We start from the raw sequence: 17,425 nt of genomic DNA on the forward strand, positions 1-17,425 counted from the left end.
AATACATATATCTGCTTCTCACCTAGTTGTTTGTGGAACTGAAGAGGCCAGCAGACCTCCTTACACTTTCTTGGGGACAACCTGAGCCCCAAGAGGCTGTGGGTCTGGGGAAAGGAGACGCTGGGGTCGGAACCGCTGAACTCTCTTGCTCAGTGGCTCTAGGAATGAACCTAGAGGAGCCAGCTTCTGCCTTGGTCCAAAGTGTCGATTCAAAGGGAACTCAGTGAAGAGGTGCAGAGTGAAAAGGCTTAGGAGTGGAAAAGTGGGGGTTAGGTATTGAGGATGTGCTCGCCTTTTGGCTTATCTCTCTGGTCCCTAAACCTTTCCACAGCCCTCTCCCCTAGCTGACTCCAGAGCTTGCGACTTGGCCAAGGATATCTGAGGAAGCCCCTAACACAGAGACGCCCCCTCCCCAAGCTGCAGCTCTCTTCAGCTGGTAGAAGGGCGCCTCCAGGGCCGGATTGGGCCCTGCTTCAGGGAGGCGGGACTCAGGCTAGCCGGTGGAGGGGTATTTAAGACTGGGCGGAGCTGGAGGTGGCCAAGGGCACAATGAGTGGGCTACTGGGCGCCGGGACCTGCTCAAGCCCAGGGGAGGCCTCCGACCTTAAGTTCCCACTGGGCGCCAAGATCAGGGAACCTCTCACCCAGGCGCGGTTCCAGCAGCTCTTCGGGGGCGCAGAGCAGGCGCAGGAACTACTGGCAGAGTCCCGCGGGTCCGGGCTGTGCGGACTGTGGAGGCGGCGGGCCCGCGCCTGCTCCGGACCGGGGGCGTGGCGCCTGTTGCTGGCGCGGCTGCCCCCGCTGCGCTGGCTGCCTGAATACCGCTGGAGGGCCTGGTTGCTTGGGGATGCGGTGGCTGGAGTGACCGTGGGCATCGTGCACGTGCCCCAGGGTGAGCGGCCCCAACACCAACCTGTCAGAGGGCTGGGGAGACCCAGGGGGTGGGAACTCGGGAGCGAGGTGGTGGGTTCATGTGGTTGAGGGTTCGGAGACAAGTTCTGGGTAAGGACTACGGAGCTCCATCAGATCCCCACCCCCAGCTGCCCTCACGTGCGCAATCCTTGGAGAAGTCTTAGGCTCGTTCCGGCTCAGGGAACTGGAGAGAAGAGAGAAGCACAACGCCTGCCCCCCAGGTCTCCGCCGGGGTTATGGATCTGTGACCTTGTCCACCCAGCGACTTCCCACCAGGCCCGTTAACCCCTCAGTTCCCTCTTGTGGCAAGGTTTAGCGTCCCCTTGCCAGCCTCTAAGAGTGGGAAGGGGGCAGCATCCTGAAGCTGGGCACCCTCCATTCCCTCCACCCCATCAGACCTTTCCTTCCACCTCTCCCCTCCCTCCCCCAGGCATGGCTTTTGCCCTCTTGACCTCCGTGCCCCCTGTGTTTGGCCTCTACACGTCTTTCTTTCCCGTCCTCATCTACACCTTGTTGGGGACTGGAAGACACCTGTCCACAGGTGAGTGACCCAGTGACCTCTGTGGGGTGAAAATGGACAGGGGTTTGAGGCTTCCGTTCTTGTAAGCTTCCTAGCTCTCATCCCCCAACGCACCACCGTTCCCCTGCCATGACCCTCTGACCTAGGCAATGCTTATTGGGGGTGCAAAGAGGTGGGAATTGACTCAGACTTTTCCCTCCTCATGAAATTGGGTTAAGTTTTCTGGGATTTGGAGGAGGGGAGAAGGGATGTGCAGTCACCCCAAGGAGCCGGCGATTGCAGGAGGGGGTGGGGGTGCAGTCGGGACAGTGTTCGCCGCTTGTTGCCCTCCCCTAACCGCCCTGGTTCCCGGCTTCCGCACCGGCTTAGCCTCGCGGTCTTCAGCCGGGCACAGCTTCTAGGGCGCGAGGTGCCCCGGCCCGCCGCCTGGGCCGAGAACGCAGAGCCGGGGCTGTCGCAGCGCCCCAGGCGGCACAGCGGGTCATTTCTGCGTTTGTCCTGCGGCCCTAGGAACGTTCGCCGTCCTCAGCCTCATGACGGGCTCCGCCGTGGAGCGGCTGGTGCCCGAACCGCTCGGGGGGAACCTGAGCGGAATCGAGAGGGAACAGCTGGACGCCCAGCGGGTTGGGGCAGCTGCGGCCTTGGCCTTTGGGAGCGGGGCGTTGATGGTGAGGGAAGACCCGGGGGACGGGGGGCGGTCCACGCTGGGGGCCTGGGGTAACTGAGCCAGGGGAAAGGGTGGGGCAGGTCGCCCGCGCCCGCCTGGGTCAGAGGTGCGCCGAGAAACGGGCACCTGCGCTCCAGCTGGTCCGCTCCTCCTCCGGCAGTGACCGGGCATCTCCCCCCCGCCCCGCAGCTGGGGATGTTCGCGCTGCAGCTCGGCGTCCTGTCCACCTTGTTGTCCGAGCCGGTGGTCAAAGCGCTGACCAGCGGGGCCGCGCTGCACGTGCTTGTGTCCCAGCTGCCGAGCCTCGTGGGGCTGCGCCTCCCGCGCCAGATCGGCTGCTTCGCTCTCTTCAAGGTGGGCCGGGACGGGAGGGCCGCGGGAAAGAGGCTTCTAGCGGTCCCGGAGGAGGGCAACCGGAAAGGGAAGGAAGGAAGGACGAGAGGAGAGACGTGTGTAACGGGGGCGGGGCGGAAGAAAGGGTAGACCCAGAGGCTGAAGGAGGGTCGCCGCGGAGGCGGAAGCCCTGATGGGAGCCGGGAGGGCCTTGCTTGGGTCTGGAGGGCCCGCCGGGGACAGCCGCCCCCAGCTCGGGGCCCTCTGCTCACCGCCCGCCCGCAGACGCTGGCCGCTGTGCTGACCGCACTGCCCCAGAGCAGTCCGGCCGAACTGACCATCTCCGCACTCAGCCTGGCGCTGCTCGTGCCGGTCAAGGAATTGAACGTGCGATTCCGAGACAGGCTACCCACCCCGATCCCAGGGGAAATCGTCATGGTGAGGACGGCTCTCGGGTACCGGCCCCCCGCGCCTCGCAAACCCTGCCCATCCTGTAGGAACTGGCCGCTGCCGCCCCCTAATGGAGCGCAGAGAGGCCACAGCCAGAGGTCCTGCTTACACAAGTGCTTTGCTAGGCTTCTTCCCAGAACTCTTTGACCCCCCGGAATCCCACACCCACACATTTCCTCTCCTCCCCAGCTCCCAGAGCGCCTTCTTCCTCCTTACAGCGCTCGCCTCCACTCCCATCTCGCTCCTTGCCGGGTCCTTCACTGTAACTCCCTTTCCACACTTACCTACGTTTCTCTTTCCAAGTCAATAAATGTTTAACGTCTCCAAAGATACCCTACGCACCCGCAGACATGGCCAAACTTCCCTACGGAGAATGGCTCGGTTTTGCCTCCTAATACCCACATGCCTCCCTCATAGGAGCCCCCCCCCCCCCCGCCATGGGGAGGTAACATTAGGGGGTTGTCTCCTGAGTGAGAAGGATCCATCCATCTCTCTCCATAGCCCCAGAGAGGTATCACTCCTCTTTCATCCCCACTCTCCTTCACTCTACGTTAGTTGCCGGGCAGCCATCCCAAACACACCCAAGCTCTCCTGCATTTTGATCCTCTCTCATGTTGGGCCCTTGTAGCCTCTGCCAGGGGACCCGTTTCCTCCCACGCCCTAATACACGCTCTTCCCCAGGTGCTTCTGGCCTCTGTGCTCTGCTTCGCCTCTTCCCTGGACACGAGATATGATGTCCAGATAGTGGGGCTGCTGCCTGGAGGGTAAGAGAGAATGAAAGAACACCAGGGTGCTCCTCTCACACCCAATACCCCCTTTTGTCCTGCTCCACCCTTTTGGTCTCTGTCTTCCCTATAATCCCTGGTACACCCAACCCATCTTCACCTTGGATCCCTCTCTCTCCAGATTCCCCCAGCCTCTCCTCCCCAACCTGTCTGAGCTACCTAGGATTCTGGGTGACTCACTGCCCATCGCGCTGGTTACTTTTGCTGTGTCCGCCTCCCTGGCCTCCATCTACGCAGACAAGTATAGCTACACTGTTGACTCCAACCAGGTGTGTTTCCGACTGAGGTCTCCAACCTCACTCAGGAGACAACCCCCTAATGTCACCTCCCCATGCCTTTGTCTCTCTCTTCATCTCACTGTCCACCCCAGGAACTCTTGGCTCATGGTGCCTCCAACCTCATCTCCTCGCTGTTCTCTTGCTTTCCCAACTCGGCCACATTGGCCACCACCAGCCTACTAGTGGACGCTGGTGGGAACACCCAGGTAAGCGTGCGTCCTTGAGTGAGGAGAAAGGGTGGGGTGGGGAAGGGGGGGGGGGCGTCCAGGTCCAAGTGGTAGAGAAACAGGTGGCAACTATATAAAGGAGGCTGGGCCCTAACCGGTTTGGCTCAGTGGATAGAGCGTCGGCCTGCGGACTCAAGGGTCCCAGGTTTGATTCTGGTCAAGGGCACGTACCTTGGTTGCGGGCACATACCCAGTGGGGAGTGTGCAGGAGGCAACTGATCGATGTTTCTCGCTCATCGATGTTTCTCTCTCATCGATGTTTCTAACTCTCTCTCCCTCTCCCTTCCTCTCTGTGAAAAATCAATAAAATATATTTTTTTAAAAATAAAAAATAAAGGAGGCTGGGACTCTGTGAGGGAGGGTGAGGGAGGGGATGGGATTATCTAGGTCGGAGAGAAAGAAAAAAAACTAAGTTCCATTAAGACCTTTACTGTAAGCACTTACAAAACTTATGGTGCCCCATATGTAGTTCAAAGTAAAAACATTACTAAACTGTAAAATAAATTTGAGACAAAATTCTAATTTTCCCCCCCATAAGGACATTTTCACTTAAAAAGAAATATCACATATCAAAGTCACCCCTCATATTTTTATATTTTTGGTTCCTGTTACTCAGTTGGTGCCCTAAGCATGTGGTTAGCCTGCTTTTAGGGTAATCCCACTGTGGCTTTGAAGATGGAGGTGGGTTACAAAAATAGAAAAGTTGAACTACATCTAGGGGAGACGAGTGAAGGAGGCATTTAACTGGGGGAGAGGGAAGGGTAGGTGTGCATGGCAGAATATCAGGGAGCTGGTGAAGAGTGAGGAATATCTATCTGTGTGGGAAGGGACTTGGGAGGACAGAGACTTTCAAGGAAGACGAGGCCCGGTGGGCGGGGAGACCACCTCTCACAGGAGGTGGGAGAGGCTCCCTCCCTTTGCTGCTTCCATTGACCCTTCCCTTCAGCTGGCAGGCCTCTTCTCCTGCATGGTTGTCCTGTCCGTGCTGCTGTGGCTCGGACCCTTCTTCTACTATCTGCCCAAGGTAAGGCGCAGAGGCCGTGTGGCGGTGACCTGGAGGGGCGGCTGTAGTCCAGAGTATTGGGGTGGTTAGTTCCTTTCCTCTGCCCCAAGGCTGTCCTGGCCTGCATCAACATCTCCAGCATGCGCCAGATGTTCTTCCAGATGCAGGAACTTCCACAACTATGGCGCATCAGCCGCATGGACTTTGTGAGAAACAGCAGCATTGCCCTCTCCCACTTTCCCAGCATCCCCAGCCTCTGCCCTGGATCAAAGCTAATTGTCCTAGTCCTAAGTTCTGTAAACCCCCCCCCCCCCCCAACATGCATACCTCTTAATTCCTTTCCTCCGAGACAAGATGAGGGGTGGGGTTGGAACCCCTTCAGACCTGAATATTTTTAACTCCCCCGGTGGTGCCAGGCCTGGGGTCAGTGTGCTTGGAGTGTATCCATCGTTGGGTCAATCCTATCCCTTCCTTCCGTCTTTCTTTCTGCCTTCTGAGCCATCCCTCCCCTTCACTTGCCCTGGCAGCCACTGCCCCTGGATCCTTTCCCTTAGCAGTGATGGCCTGGCCTTTCTCCTAGGTATTTCACGTCCATCTATGTCCTGCAGGCGGTGTGGATGGTCACATGGGTGTCTGTAGTGACCCTGAGCGTGGACCTGGGCCTGGCCATAGGTGTGGTCTTCTCCATGATGACTGTGGTCTGCCGCACCCAGAGGTGGGAGTAGAGATTAGGGGAGTCAAGATGAAGGGGGGGGGCGAGAACAGAGTGCTTGGGGTGACTTCTCAGCCAGGCCAGGCTGGGAATCTGACCCCAGCTCCCTGCCTAGGGTGCAGTGTGTGGCACTTGGACTAGCTGAGGGGACGGAGCTCTACAGGCCACTCAAAGAGAGCCACAAGGTGGGTGGGCTACAGCCAAAGAGGGGAGGGATGATGAGACCTGGATGTTTATCTGACCCTCTGACCCCTTAGCTCCTCCAGGTCCCAGGGCTCTGCATCCTGAGCTATCCAACACCTCTCTACTTTGGGACCCGTGGGCAGTTTCGGCATCACCTAGAGTGGCACCTGGGGCTTGGCAGAGGCAAGGTGAGGGACTTGGTCAAAGGGGAGTGGGAGTTCTCTGTGAGTGGGAGGCAGGTGGGTTTCCGAGGGGGATCCTTGTGCTCAAGGTGTGCACGGTCATGCTTGTGCCTCCCAAGTGGTGACCGCTCTTTGCTCTTTTCTACGCACAGGAGACTCCAAAGATAGAGGGCCCACCTGATGCAGGTGAGATGGGATGACGAGGAGGAATGTTTGGGAATAGTGCCTGGGAGCACCTGGGTACTCTGCCTTCTCCCATCCTAGGTGCTGAGCCTGTCAGAGTGGTGGTCCTAGACTGCGGTGGTGTCACCTTCGCAGATGCTGCTGGGGCCAGAGAAGTGGTACAGGTGAGGAAGAGGGAGGTTAAGGAGAAACTCCCCTTATCATCCCAGGCATACTCTCTGATGTAGGGTGTAACCCACTGCCCCACCTCTGCAGCTGGCCAGCAGATGCCAAGATGCTGGGATCCACCTTCTCCTGGCTCAGTGTAATGGTGAGGTGTGGAGTATGGAGGGAACTGGAGCCTGGGGAATGGCCGGACACTTGGGGGAGAGAAGAGGACACAGTGTGGACCTAGAGCCTGAGAGCCTGACCCCCTCTCCACACAGCCTCAGTGCTCAGGACACTGACCCAGGCAGGACTCCTGGACAGAGTGACCCCAGAGCAGCTGTTTGTGAGTGTCCAGGATGCAGCTGCTCATGCCCTGGAGAGACTGGTGAGGGGACAGTAGCAACAGGGGTGGAAGCCAGGAGGTGCTGGGCTGTAGCAAGTGAGGAGTGAGTCAGGGGCTGAAGATCCAGGCAGAGGGATTTAAGAAGGGGGCTGAGGAGGAAGATAAAGGAAGGGATGGGGATGAAATGATTAGTTAATTTATCAAGATTAAGCCAGGGAACCCTGGCTGAGTGGCTCAGTTGGTTGGAGTGTCTTCCTATATATTAATAATAATAATAATAATAATAATAATAATAATAATAATAAATTTGTGGGTTTGATTTCTGTTCAGAACACATACCGATGTTGTGGGTCCAGTCCCCAGTCAGGGCGCATATAGAAGGCATCTGATGGATGTTTCTCTCTCACATCAATGTCTCTCTCTCTTTCCCCTCCTCTCTCTCTCTCTAATCAATAAATATATTTTGGGTTGAGGATTTAAAAAAAAAATGAGTGAAGAGCCAAGTAACTCAAGGTCCCAGAGGTGTTGGTGTGCCCTCAGACTGCCAAATCCTGGACGAGGAAGGGAGGCGCACTCCATCCATTCCTGACACGTGCCCTCCCTTTTTCAGGAGCTCACTGGTCCGAAGACTTGCACAGTATGGGTCTGACCGGGACCCTTGGAGTATGGAAGGCCCAACAATACGTGTGTGAGGGCCTTGGCCCATGAGCCCCCTTACTGGATGTAACTAATAGAATAAAGCTGAGAGCCTCTGGGATTCATGAAGTGAGTCTGGGTGTCTGCACACCGCCCCTGGTGCCCCTTCCTCCATGCCCACAGCATCGCAGAGACACAACTAAGAATGCTTTCACCTGTGTGTTCACTGGCCCTCACCCCAGCTCCAATCACCAGGTCTCTCCATGGGGGCGGGGCTGCAGCCAGTGCACAGTCCTGGATCCAGAGATGGGGGAGGGGGGCACAGTCCTGGGAATACGTGTTGGGGCCTTCCCCACCCACTCAGTCACCAGGAGAGGAGGGTTTCCACTTGAGGTTCTTAAGAGTCCTTTGGGCTCTTTGGCACTTGGAAAGTGACGCCCCACCTCCATGACAGGGGTGGAGGGAGGACTTGGCACTGGCTGTGGGAAGAGTTATGGCTCCATCACACCCCTGGGCACTCACAGGAAGGAGGAGTGTCACCAGGACTAGCCCCTATTTGGGATCAGGTTCTGAAGGGGACTGGGGACAGTCAGTGGAGTGGTCACTGGGGGTAGTGGGGTTTGCTAGAAATTTCTGGCAGGGACAAGAAGGCAGGCCCAGCCTGACAGTTGAAAGGCCCCGAGTGGCCGTCACTCCGCAGTCATGCACTGCAGTTGGTGTTTGAAGAAGAGCAGGCGGTGTTTGGCCACGTGACTTCCGTCCAGCGATCCTGGGTAACGGTACCGGGCATAAGTCTCTGTCCCAGGATCCCTGGATGTCCAAGGCAGCTTCAATTTGGACGCGTGATCCACTACGACGTCTGAGCAGGATCCCACCCGAAGGGAACCGAGTCCATCCAGGAAGAATTCTGGGGGTGGAGGAAAGGGGAGTGCACAATGAAGCGTCTTGAGAGTGCAGAAGGCCAACCGTCAGGGAGAACTGAGATTTGGGGTATGGAGGGTGCACATGCACAGACTCCATTTCTAAGGGCCAGGGGAAGTGGCTGGGAGTGGGGTAGAGGTGGCAGTGACCACAGAGGTAGGGGAGTTCAAGGTGGACCCAGCAGCTGTGTTGGGTGCGAAGGTCTACGTGGTGTGCAGGCCAGGAGGCAGAAGCGCTTTCTCTTGGTAAAACTTCGAAGAACTGCTCTAGGGGAGCCGGAGGGCAGCCCTGAGCTCCGCTGGGGGGCGCCCTTGTCGCCTGGCCGCAAGGAACCTCGCCTCGCAAGGGGACCCTGCCGGGAGAGGGCGCCACTCACCCAGGTGCGCCACACGGTTGAGGCGCGGGTCGAAGCCGACCTCTCGCACTTTGTCGGTGCGTGCCAGGAAGAAGTTGACCACGCCGTCCGTGACCACGCAGCCCGGGAAGCCGACGAGCTCGTGGTGAAAGCCACGCCTTTGCCGGAGGCAGTTCCCGCGGCCCGGCGCGCCCGGCTCCACGCTCAACAGCTGCCGGTAGGTGGTGGCGAAGCCCGAGATCTCGCGCACAGCGCCCCCGACCTGCGGTGAATGGGAGGATGGCTCCAGGAAGGGCGGGGACTGGAAGGGGGTAGGTCTGTGCTCCCTCCACCCCCTCCCCATCCCCGCCCCCCGGGCACCCCGTGGTTCCCCTGCCCTGTCCTTTTCGATTCTACCCCTTCGGGGCCTAGATATACCCCAGGCTCCGCTTCTTCATCCTCTCTGGTCCCAAGGGCTGGCTGCTCTCCAGCCGGGGTTTTAACCCCCGGGAAGCCCTCTTTCTCCACCCCCATCCTGCGGCCCCTCCCCTACCAGGTCCAACGGCGTCCGTTCCAACACATCCACAAGCCTCTCCAGCTGCGTCCGGGCGGTGAAGATAAAATCGTCGTCCACCCACAGTACGTACTTGGTGGTCACCTGGGACACGGCCAGGTTCCGGCCTGCGAACCAGCCCTGAGAAGGGTATGTATGGTTGGCGAAGCCGTGGTTAGGACAGACCTCTTTGCCACCTTTCCTTTTCACTCTTGATCACTCTAAACAGCCTAGACCCCTCTCCACACTTCGAGTTCTTGTGACTTGCGGGGAGCTAGGTAAAAAATACAGTTTCCCATTGTCAGAGGTTCTGAGTCAGTGTTGGGGGGCCGGGGGGGGGGCGGTGTCTTGGAATGCATTCAATTCCTGAGTGCATTCATTCAACTATTTATCACGCACCCACTAGGTACTAAGCACCATTCCAAGAATGCAGCGCGAATAAAATAGACACGGTTACATGATTTCTGCTTTCACCGAGCTTACATTCCAGGAAGCCTCAGGGTTCACAGGCATCCCAGTGGTTTTGAGGCAGATAATCCGGGGAATCACTCACTACTCTGGAGACTGCGCGCGCGCGCCCCCTCCCGGTGCCCTGGGGCGCTGGGTTCAGTCTGGCTCGTGGCGCACCTTGCCAAAAGGCATGAGATAGTGCTCGATGTGGGGACCGCTAATGATCTCTGGCTTGTCACTGTCGTCGGCGATGATCACTGTGACGGTCGGGTAGAAGCGGCGGATGCTGGCGATGAGTGCCCGCAGCCGATTATAACGAAGGAAGGTCTTGGTGGCAATGGTGACCAGAGCGCTAATGTTGTACTGGGCTGGGAGTGAGGGGCAGAATTAGGTGCAGACAAGGAGAGTGGATAGTGAGGAGCAAAAAGACATCTTCTCCCAGGCAGCCCTCTCCCAACTTGTTCCCCACCGGGGCTGTACCCATGTCCCTGCATGCACAAGCCTCACCTCCCTGTGGTAGAGAGCCAGGTGGGTACAGCCGAGGGTTGGGGAGATGTCTTATGTGAATGGTGAAGGACGCTTCATGTCCCTCGGTGGAGAACCGGACTGGGAAGAAAGGACATGAAATGTGGAACAGCATTCTATTTTTAGTAAATAAATATTTAAGTGCTTATTCTGTGTATCACCTTTCTAAGCCCTGGTGGACAAGAACGCAATGTTCTTACCCCCATGGAACTTACATTCTAATGGATGGGAGTGAGATGAGAAAACATTTCATTTAAAGCTAACCTTTATTGAGCATTTACTATGAGCCAGGCACTTTTTAAATTACCTTAAGTGGTAATTTAAATATGGACTCATTTAATCTTCACAATATGAAGTAGATTCCTACTACAGAAAAAGAAGGCACAAAGAAATTAAATAATCTGCCACATTTAGACAACGATTTAAGCAACAAAGCTGGGATAGAAACCTAGTCTGGTTTCAGGTTAAGTAAATAAGAAAAGTTCAGTTACTGGTAAATATTGAATAGAAAATACGACAAGTAATGTGATAGTGAAGAGGAGACATTTGAGCTGAGATCCAGATGACAAGAAGGAGCCAGCCATGCAAAAATCTGGGGGAAGAACATTCTAGGCAGAGGGAACGGCAGGGGCAAAGGTCCTAAATGGGAGCAGGTTTGGTGTAGCAAGCCTTAGCAGGTAGGTCCCTTCGGCTTGAAGTGGGAGCTTTGGGAGATAAAGCCCTTTGCCCTATAGGAAGTGGTGGGCTGGGAATAGAGCTTGAGTCTTCTGGCTCCTGGGGCAGGTCACTTCCTGGGGCCCCCATGGTTGGCCTGAGGAGGGGACACACCCAAAGCTCAGATTTCCCTCTGGCCTGCTCTGGCCCCAGATGAACAAAGGCCTCTTCTCTCCCTCCTTGGCCCTGCTGGCCTAGCTGAAATGCCCATTGTGTGGCTGGGCAGCTCTGGCCATTGCCCGAGTATCTCCCACACCCTCTGCCGTTTGCCTGGCCCAGCCTTTCTGGGTTCTCTCTGTTCACCCAGACTGCCCCTACCTCCACCCAGCGCCTCGCACCTGTGTCTGCTGTGTTTGCCTGGTAGCTTCGGCTGCTATAAGTGACCAGTTGCAGCTGCCGATTGAGTTGGTCCAGTCCTGAGCTGGTGAGGGTGAGATTTGGCTGCCCCTCCCCCGTGAGAGTCACTCCAGTCACTTCCCCTGCCACGTCCCATGTGCCCAAGGAGGCAGTCAGGTTCACCTGGGAGAAGGTATTGGACAGTGCAGCGTTAGCCCCCAGACCTACCTCTTGCTGCCCTGATTCCTCCATCCCGCCTTTGGCAGCCCTGTTTTCCTTCCAGCATCCTTTTTTAAAAATATGTATATTTTTATTGATTTCAGAGAGGGAGGGAGAGAGAGATAGAAACATCAATGATGAGAGAGAATCATTGATTGGCTACCTCCTGCACGCCCCCTACTGGGGATCGAGCCCGCAACCCAAGCATGTGCCCTTGACCAGAATCAAACCCAGGACCCTTCAGTCCACAGGCCGACGCTCTATCCACTGAGCCAAACCTGCTAGGACCCTCCCAGCATCCTTGATGCCCACTTGGCCTCCCCACCCTCCTGTTCCTTCTCACCTGATATACTTCCTGACCAGAAGCAGCCTGCAGGCTCAGCCCTGGGAGGAAGGAGGGGGATGAGAATCACAGACAGCTTTGCTCACTTTCTCTTTCCTTTTTCACAACACAGAACTTCTTATCCCTTCCTCTTGTTGAGACAGCTGGGCACAATGGCTGAAGTAGCCTAGAGTAATTGTTTAACTCCTTCACATCAAAGCAGTAGCTCTTCTATGGCCTGCCCTACCCTTGGTCAGTCTGCAAAGAATAGATTCTTTTCTCCAAACTTCCCTAGTTATAGTCTTCTGCAATTCTTGACAACTAAGAATCCCTTCTGTCCCATCTCCCACCTCATGATCCCCCTGCTGACCTCAAGTCCCTCTTGCATCAGAAGACCCGTGCCTCGAATTCCAATCTCCCCTCATTCCTCCCCACCCAGGTCAGGCTCTGCCACTCCCATGGTGGCTTAGGTCACCCCCTAGGACCTTTCTCCCCACCTGGCACCAAGATGCTCCTGAGGGGCTGTACCTCCACACCCTGCACAGGATATTGTAGGGGGCAGTTGGCAGGGGCAATGAGCAGTTGGTCAGCAGCAGACTGGCTCCTGTCAGTGGAGGAGGGGAAGAACGGAGGGAGAGTCAGGAGGAGAGGGGCTCTCCCTCCTGTGTCCCCCCCTCCCCCCCAGGGCCACCTACTGCTCTCCACCAGCACAGTCATGCTTTCCTTTCATGCTGGTACCTTGAAAGGAAGGCCTGGAACTCCTGTTCCCTTGAAGCAGAGGCAGCCTTCAGCTCCTCAGGGTCAAAGGCCTTGGTGAAGTCCGTGGCTTGGACCTGCCTCTGGAAGGGGAGGTGAAGGCTACCGGCGCTGGACTCACAACTGCAATTGTTTCCAGACAGCAGCCTGGAGCGGGGGAGGGGGAGCAGGGGGAGGGGGGGGGGTCATCAGAGCCCAGCCATACAGCTCCATTCACCCCACAAAACATTTACACAGCGCCCTTCAACCCTGCCCAGCCAATATCTGTCCCCCTAAACACTGCTCTCCAAATAGTCCCTGGGAGGAGGGACCCTAAATAGGATGACCTATTCCTAAATCAGGATTTCCCAGAGGTGCAGAACAGGGCCAAACTGCTAAGATTTCAGGGTTTTCCACCCACCATTCAGGACCCCACCGGGACTTTGCTTTATGTGGACATCATAGAGTTTCAGGGCCATCGCCTGACTGCACACCCTCCCTTCCCCATCACCATGACAAGGTTCAGGGAGGGCAGATTCCCCCCCCCTCCCCCCAGGCCAAGACTCAATAGCCCCCTCCACCTCCCACCTCACCCCCACGATCAGCCAACCAGCTGGGGAAACCCAGGCATCAGAGCGCAGCAGTGGAGAGAACAAAAGCGCCCCCCCACCCCCCCACCCCGAGTGAGTGACGCACTGTGGCCACCCCTCCTGGCACTCACCCCACCACTTGCTCCTTGATCCTGACGGGGATGTGGGCATAGCGGGGCTCAGGGGCGAGGTCCGGCAGCTCTGGCCTGGGGGGACCCTGCAGGGGCGCCCACAGCGAAAGAGGTATCCGGAGGTCCGAGGTTTCCCGGGTCCTGGCGTACAGGAGCCCCAGCGAGGCGCCGACGAGCAGCAGAACAAGCACACAGAGGGCCCTGCGGCCCAGCCGCATCCTGGGTGGGCAGTCGGGGTGGGAGGGTGAGAAAGGTGGGGCGCAAAGGCGTGGGCAGACCCTGAACCCCCCGCCCCGCTTCCCAGGGCGCTCTCCACATTTTGCGCGCTAGGGTCTGTACAGCGAATCGTCACCCCTACCCACTCCCCTCCCTCCCCCGGCCTGGTGTCTCCCAGCCTTCTCGCCTCTCTCTCCCGCATCTCCGTCTCCTCTAACACCCGAGGCCCAGCATCGTGATGCGAGGGACCTTTGGATGCGGAGGTTCCCACGCGGCCGCGCATATGTAGAAGAGCCCCGCTTTATTAGGGCAGCGAGGGGCCCCCAAGCTCGTCGCTCCCCCCCACCCCCACCCCGAGCCCGCGCATCCCCCCACTCTTCGGTCACCTGCCCCCGGGTGTGCTACCAAGGGCGGCTCCACACCTTGCCTGTCATGAAAAATGCAGAATCACGCCCGCGCTCCTGGGTGCCCCCGGCGGAGGTGACCCGGTGAGTGGCCTCGGGGGGGACCGAGTGGACGCGCGAGTGCGCCTCCTCCCACCTTCAGCTCGGCCCGCACCCGGCCAGGGCACTAACCTGTCTAACGCTCTAAGGCCGCGGCGAGATTTCGATCCGGGCTGCGCCAGGCTCTCAGCGCCGGCCTGGGGGTCCTCATGAGGCTGGAGGCGGCCAGATGGGAGAGCCGGGGTGAGCCTGAGAGCGTGGGGGATCCTCCTGCCTCCCCGGCGCGCCGGAGCCCTCCCGCCTCCGGACTCCCTGGGCTTTGTAGATTACGGTGCTGGGGTGGTGCTGGGCGTTTCCTGCCTGGGTGGCGGACGGCGTTGAGAAACCGCCACACGGCGTCGAGATACCAGCCGCAGGGAACAAAGCCAGGTCTCCCCTGTCTCCCTTGCTCGGGAGGGCTCGGGCCGCCGCCCGGCGCTTCAGATCCCGGCGCCGCGCGGCTCCGCTTCAGGCTCGTTGCGGCGAAGGCTTCAGCTCCGCGCGGGGAATGCGGGCGCCTTCTGGTGGGAGCGGAGGACATTGCGGGGGCCCGAAGCCGGCGTCCAGAGGTCCTTCTCCCTTCACCCCCCACCCCCCATCCCAACCCACCCAGCCCTTCGCCTCTGAACGGTTGGGGGTATCTCAACCGTCTGCACCCAACCCTGTTCTCTGCCCTATTCGTTAGGAGCCTCTTTCTCATCGTTGATTGGTGTTAATTTTCATCATGAGCTTTGACATCTTAGTTTGTTAGTTTGTCTTTTGTGAGAGTTTCTTTCGTGTGTGTGTGTGTGTGTGTGTGTGTGTGTGTCTTGGTTAGAGGTCCTTGTAGATGACAGAAACCACTCTAGGGGTTTTTTGCTGGGTCTGAGGTAGCTTCCAGAGTGGTTTGGGGGGCTGGTTTTTGCGTGGGTGATAGTACCTTCCACAGGCTTTTGGAAGTACTTGGGGGCATTTTTGTTGGTCACAATGACTGGCAAAGCTACTGGCAATTGATGGGCTAAATGTCCTACCACGAATAGCACAAGCCGAAGTAAGAAAGACTTGTCCTTCTGTTAGATAGGGCAAAGATCTCAAGGGTCTGGGCCAGCGATTTTCAACCATTTTAAAAAATATTTTTTTTTATTGATTTCAGAGAGGAAGGGAGAGGAAAAGAGATAAAAACATCAATGATGAAAGAGAATCATTGATTGGCTGCCTTCTACACACCCCCCACTAGGGATCCAGCCAAGGAATCCAACCTTGACCTCCTCCTGGTTCAAAGGTTGATGCTCAACCACTGAGCCAGGCAGGCCGGGCATTTTCAACTTTTTTTTTTTTTTAATTTCATATCACACTTAAACTAATTACTAAAATTCGACAGCACACCAAAAAGTATATCTTTTGCTGACAAAAAAGTAGGTATAATTTTGATTTGATTCATTTACACCAGACGGCTGTTACTGTGTTGGCAGTTGTCACTTTAAAAATTTGACAATCTAGCCAAAACCGGTTTGGCTCAGTGGATAGAGCGTCAGTCTGCAGACTGAAAGGTCCCAGGTTCAATTCCGGTCAAGGGCATGTACATTGGCTGCGGGCACATCCCCGGTGGGGGGTGTGGTGTGCAGGAGGCGGCTGGTCAATGTTTCTCTCTCATCGATGTTTCTAGCTCTCTATCCCTCTCCCTTCCTCTCTGTAAAAAAATCAATAAAATATATTTAAAAATATTTTGACAATCTAAGGGAAAAGAGGTCAGTGCCTCAAGTATTGCATGTTTAAAAAAAAATTTGTGGACCTGTTGAAATCATTTGTCTGGGCCATCCTTACAAAATGCTGTTCTTGTTAAATGTTAAAATGTTGCACAATATTTTTCAGACCAACTACAACAGTATAAGCTTCACAGGAACCACTCTGATAAGTGTAGCCAATTGCAGAAATGAAATCAACATGTAATTGGCCAAACAGTGTCTATAAGCAATGGCGAAGCCTCCCTTCCCAGCGGCAGAGCTTTGGCTCTGCAGCCTGTCTTTTTTACTTGCTGCACGTAAATAAGAACTACCTTGCAACAACTAGTTCTTGTTTTTGAATAGAGCACTCCAAGCAGCAAACCTCGAGTTTGGTAACAAGTTTGGTAACTCAGACGGGACACTTTTTTTCTCTTTCTTTTTGGATGGCACTCTCTTAAAAGAACCCCTTCTTGGTCTGGTGGGGATGCTTGTCACGAAGTCTGCAGCAGCACTCCTCAGCTGTGTCTCCACTGGACCGAGGACCTGTTCTGTGGGAGATGCCCGCTGTCTGGCCTGCCTCCACAGCAAAGTGGACCTGTTTCACTCAACGCTTTGGGAGGGAGACAGGTGGGTCAGGCCCCTGAATTAGTGTTCCTATTCCCATTTTGGGTATGGGGTTGTCGGAAAGATAGCTTCAGTTCTGGTGTGTGTTTGGTTTCTGGTTGGTTGGGCAGGATTCAGGGCCTGAAATAGGTCTAACTCTGGAGGGTTGAGAAACGCCTGTGGGGAAATCCAAGACATCCTTGTGTAACAATCTCTGGTCTGGTTGTCTGTCTGTCCTGCAGGAGTTGGATTTTGTTCTTTGTATGGACATTTGTGTTTGCCTTATTTGTCTTATATGTAAATGTGCTGGCTATGGGAAACTCAAATTTGATCCCTGAATGGAGCCCTTTGGGGGTACATTCTTCAGAATTGGATAAAAAGAACCCTGTTTATTTGACTTAAAGAAATGAAAGTGCTTATATAAATTAAGAAATATAGTGCTCGACTGGTGTGGCTCAGCAGTTGATCATCAACCTATGAACCAGGAGGTCACGGTTTGATTCCTGGTCAGGGCCCATGCCTGGGTTTCGAACTCGATCCCTAGTAGGGGGCATGCAGGAGATAGCCGATCAATGATTCTCTCTCATCATTGATGGTTTTTTTTTCTCTCCCTCTCCCTTCCTCTCTGAAATCAATTTTTAAAAAGGTATGACTCATTTGTTATTTTTTTAAAGTAATTTACTGGTACCCTGTCCATTAATAAAGAGCATATATCTGCAAGGATGGTTTTGAGATCACTGACTCTGAGCAGGTGCAGTCATGCATTTTCTTGTGTCAGAGCCCAATCAAGTAGCTCAACTTCTGAGTAGCAGCTCATTAGCTTCCCTCCTCTCCTCTGGAGTGGGGCAGGTCAAAGTGAGAAAAGATTGCTCTCTTTATCCATAGGCAAGATGAGGTGCTTCTAAGCTGTGTCTCCTCCTTGGGGAGTGGCCCCCGCTCAGCCTGGGCACAGGCCCTATGGTTGTGGGGAGTCTTCTGACTGGCAGTGGAATGGGCTGACCTGCGTGCTTGCCCAGCTGTGGAAGCAGCA

The 17,425-nt window shown here is 56.0% G+C and overlaps 2 protein-coding genes across 4 annotated transcripts; one reads left to right on the forward strand and one right to left on the reverse strand.

Annotated features, from left to right (window-relative positions):
* Positions 1-549: 549 nt before the first annotated feature.
* Positions 550-7,713, forward strand: LOC307101802 (solute carrier family 26 member 10-like; the record flags this gene model as incomplete). 3 transcript variants are annotated; one of them, XM_079775235.1, is made up of 18 exons in its annotated part: positions 550-892; positions 1,343-1,453; positions 1,943-2,100; positions 2,289-2,453; positions 2,718-2,870; positions 3,564-3,646; positions 3,789-3,936; positions 4,038-4,151; positions 5,119-5,196; positions 5,286-5,381; positions 5,784-5,890; positions 6,003-6,072; positions 6,145-6,258; positions 6,405-6,438; positions 6,517-6,599; positions 6,691-6,745; positions 6,861-6,967; positions 7,536-7,713. In XM_079775235.1, the coding sequence occupies 18 exons, from the start codon at positions 550-552 to the stop codon at positions 7,572-7,574; spliced, it is 2,058 nt and encodes a 685-aa protein (XP_079631361.1). In that variant the 3' UTR covers positions 7,575-7,713. The 3 variants fall into 3 exon arrangements, with proteins under 3 accessions (XP_079631361.1, XP_079631362.1, XP_079631363.1); XM_079775236.1 differs by having other exon boundaries at positions 6,861-6,925; XM_079775237.1 differs by lacking the exons at positions 3,564-3,646; positions 3,789-3,936.
* A 537-nt stretch (positions 7,714-8,250) lies between these two features.
* On the reverse strand, positions 8,251-14,252 carry B4GALNT1 (beta-1,4-N-acetyl-galactosaminyltransferase 1; the record flags this gene model as incomplete). The annotated part of the gene is made up of 11 exons (XM_079775911.1): positions 14,183-14,252; positions 13,392-13,610; positions 12,674-12,838; positions 12,433-12,539; positions 11,957-11,997; positions 11,397-11,577; positions 10,327-10,425; positions 9,997-10,187; positions 9,370-9,510; positions 8,859-9,099; positions 8,251-8,468 (listed from the first exon to the last, which is right to left on the reverse strand). The coding sequence occupies exons 2-11, from the start codon at positions 13,607-13,609 to the stop codon at positions 8,251-8,253; spliced, it is 1,602 nt and encodes a 533-aa protein (XP_079632037.1). The 5' UTR covers position 13,610; positions 14,183-14,252.
* Between the last annotated feature and the right edge of the window lie 3,173 nt (positions 14,253-17,425).

This window comes from Cnephaeus nilssonii (assembly GCF_951640355.1).
Source record: "Cnephaeus nilssonii genome assembly, chromosome: 6".
NCBI classification, from domain to species: domain Eukaryota; kingdom Metazoa; phylum Chordata; class Mammalia; order Chiroptera; family Vespertilionidae; genus Cnephaeus; species Cnephaeus nilssonii.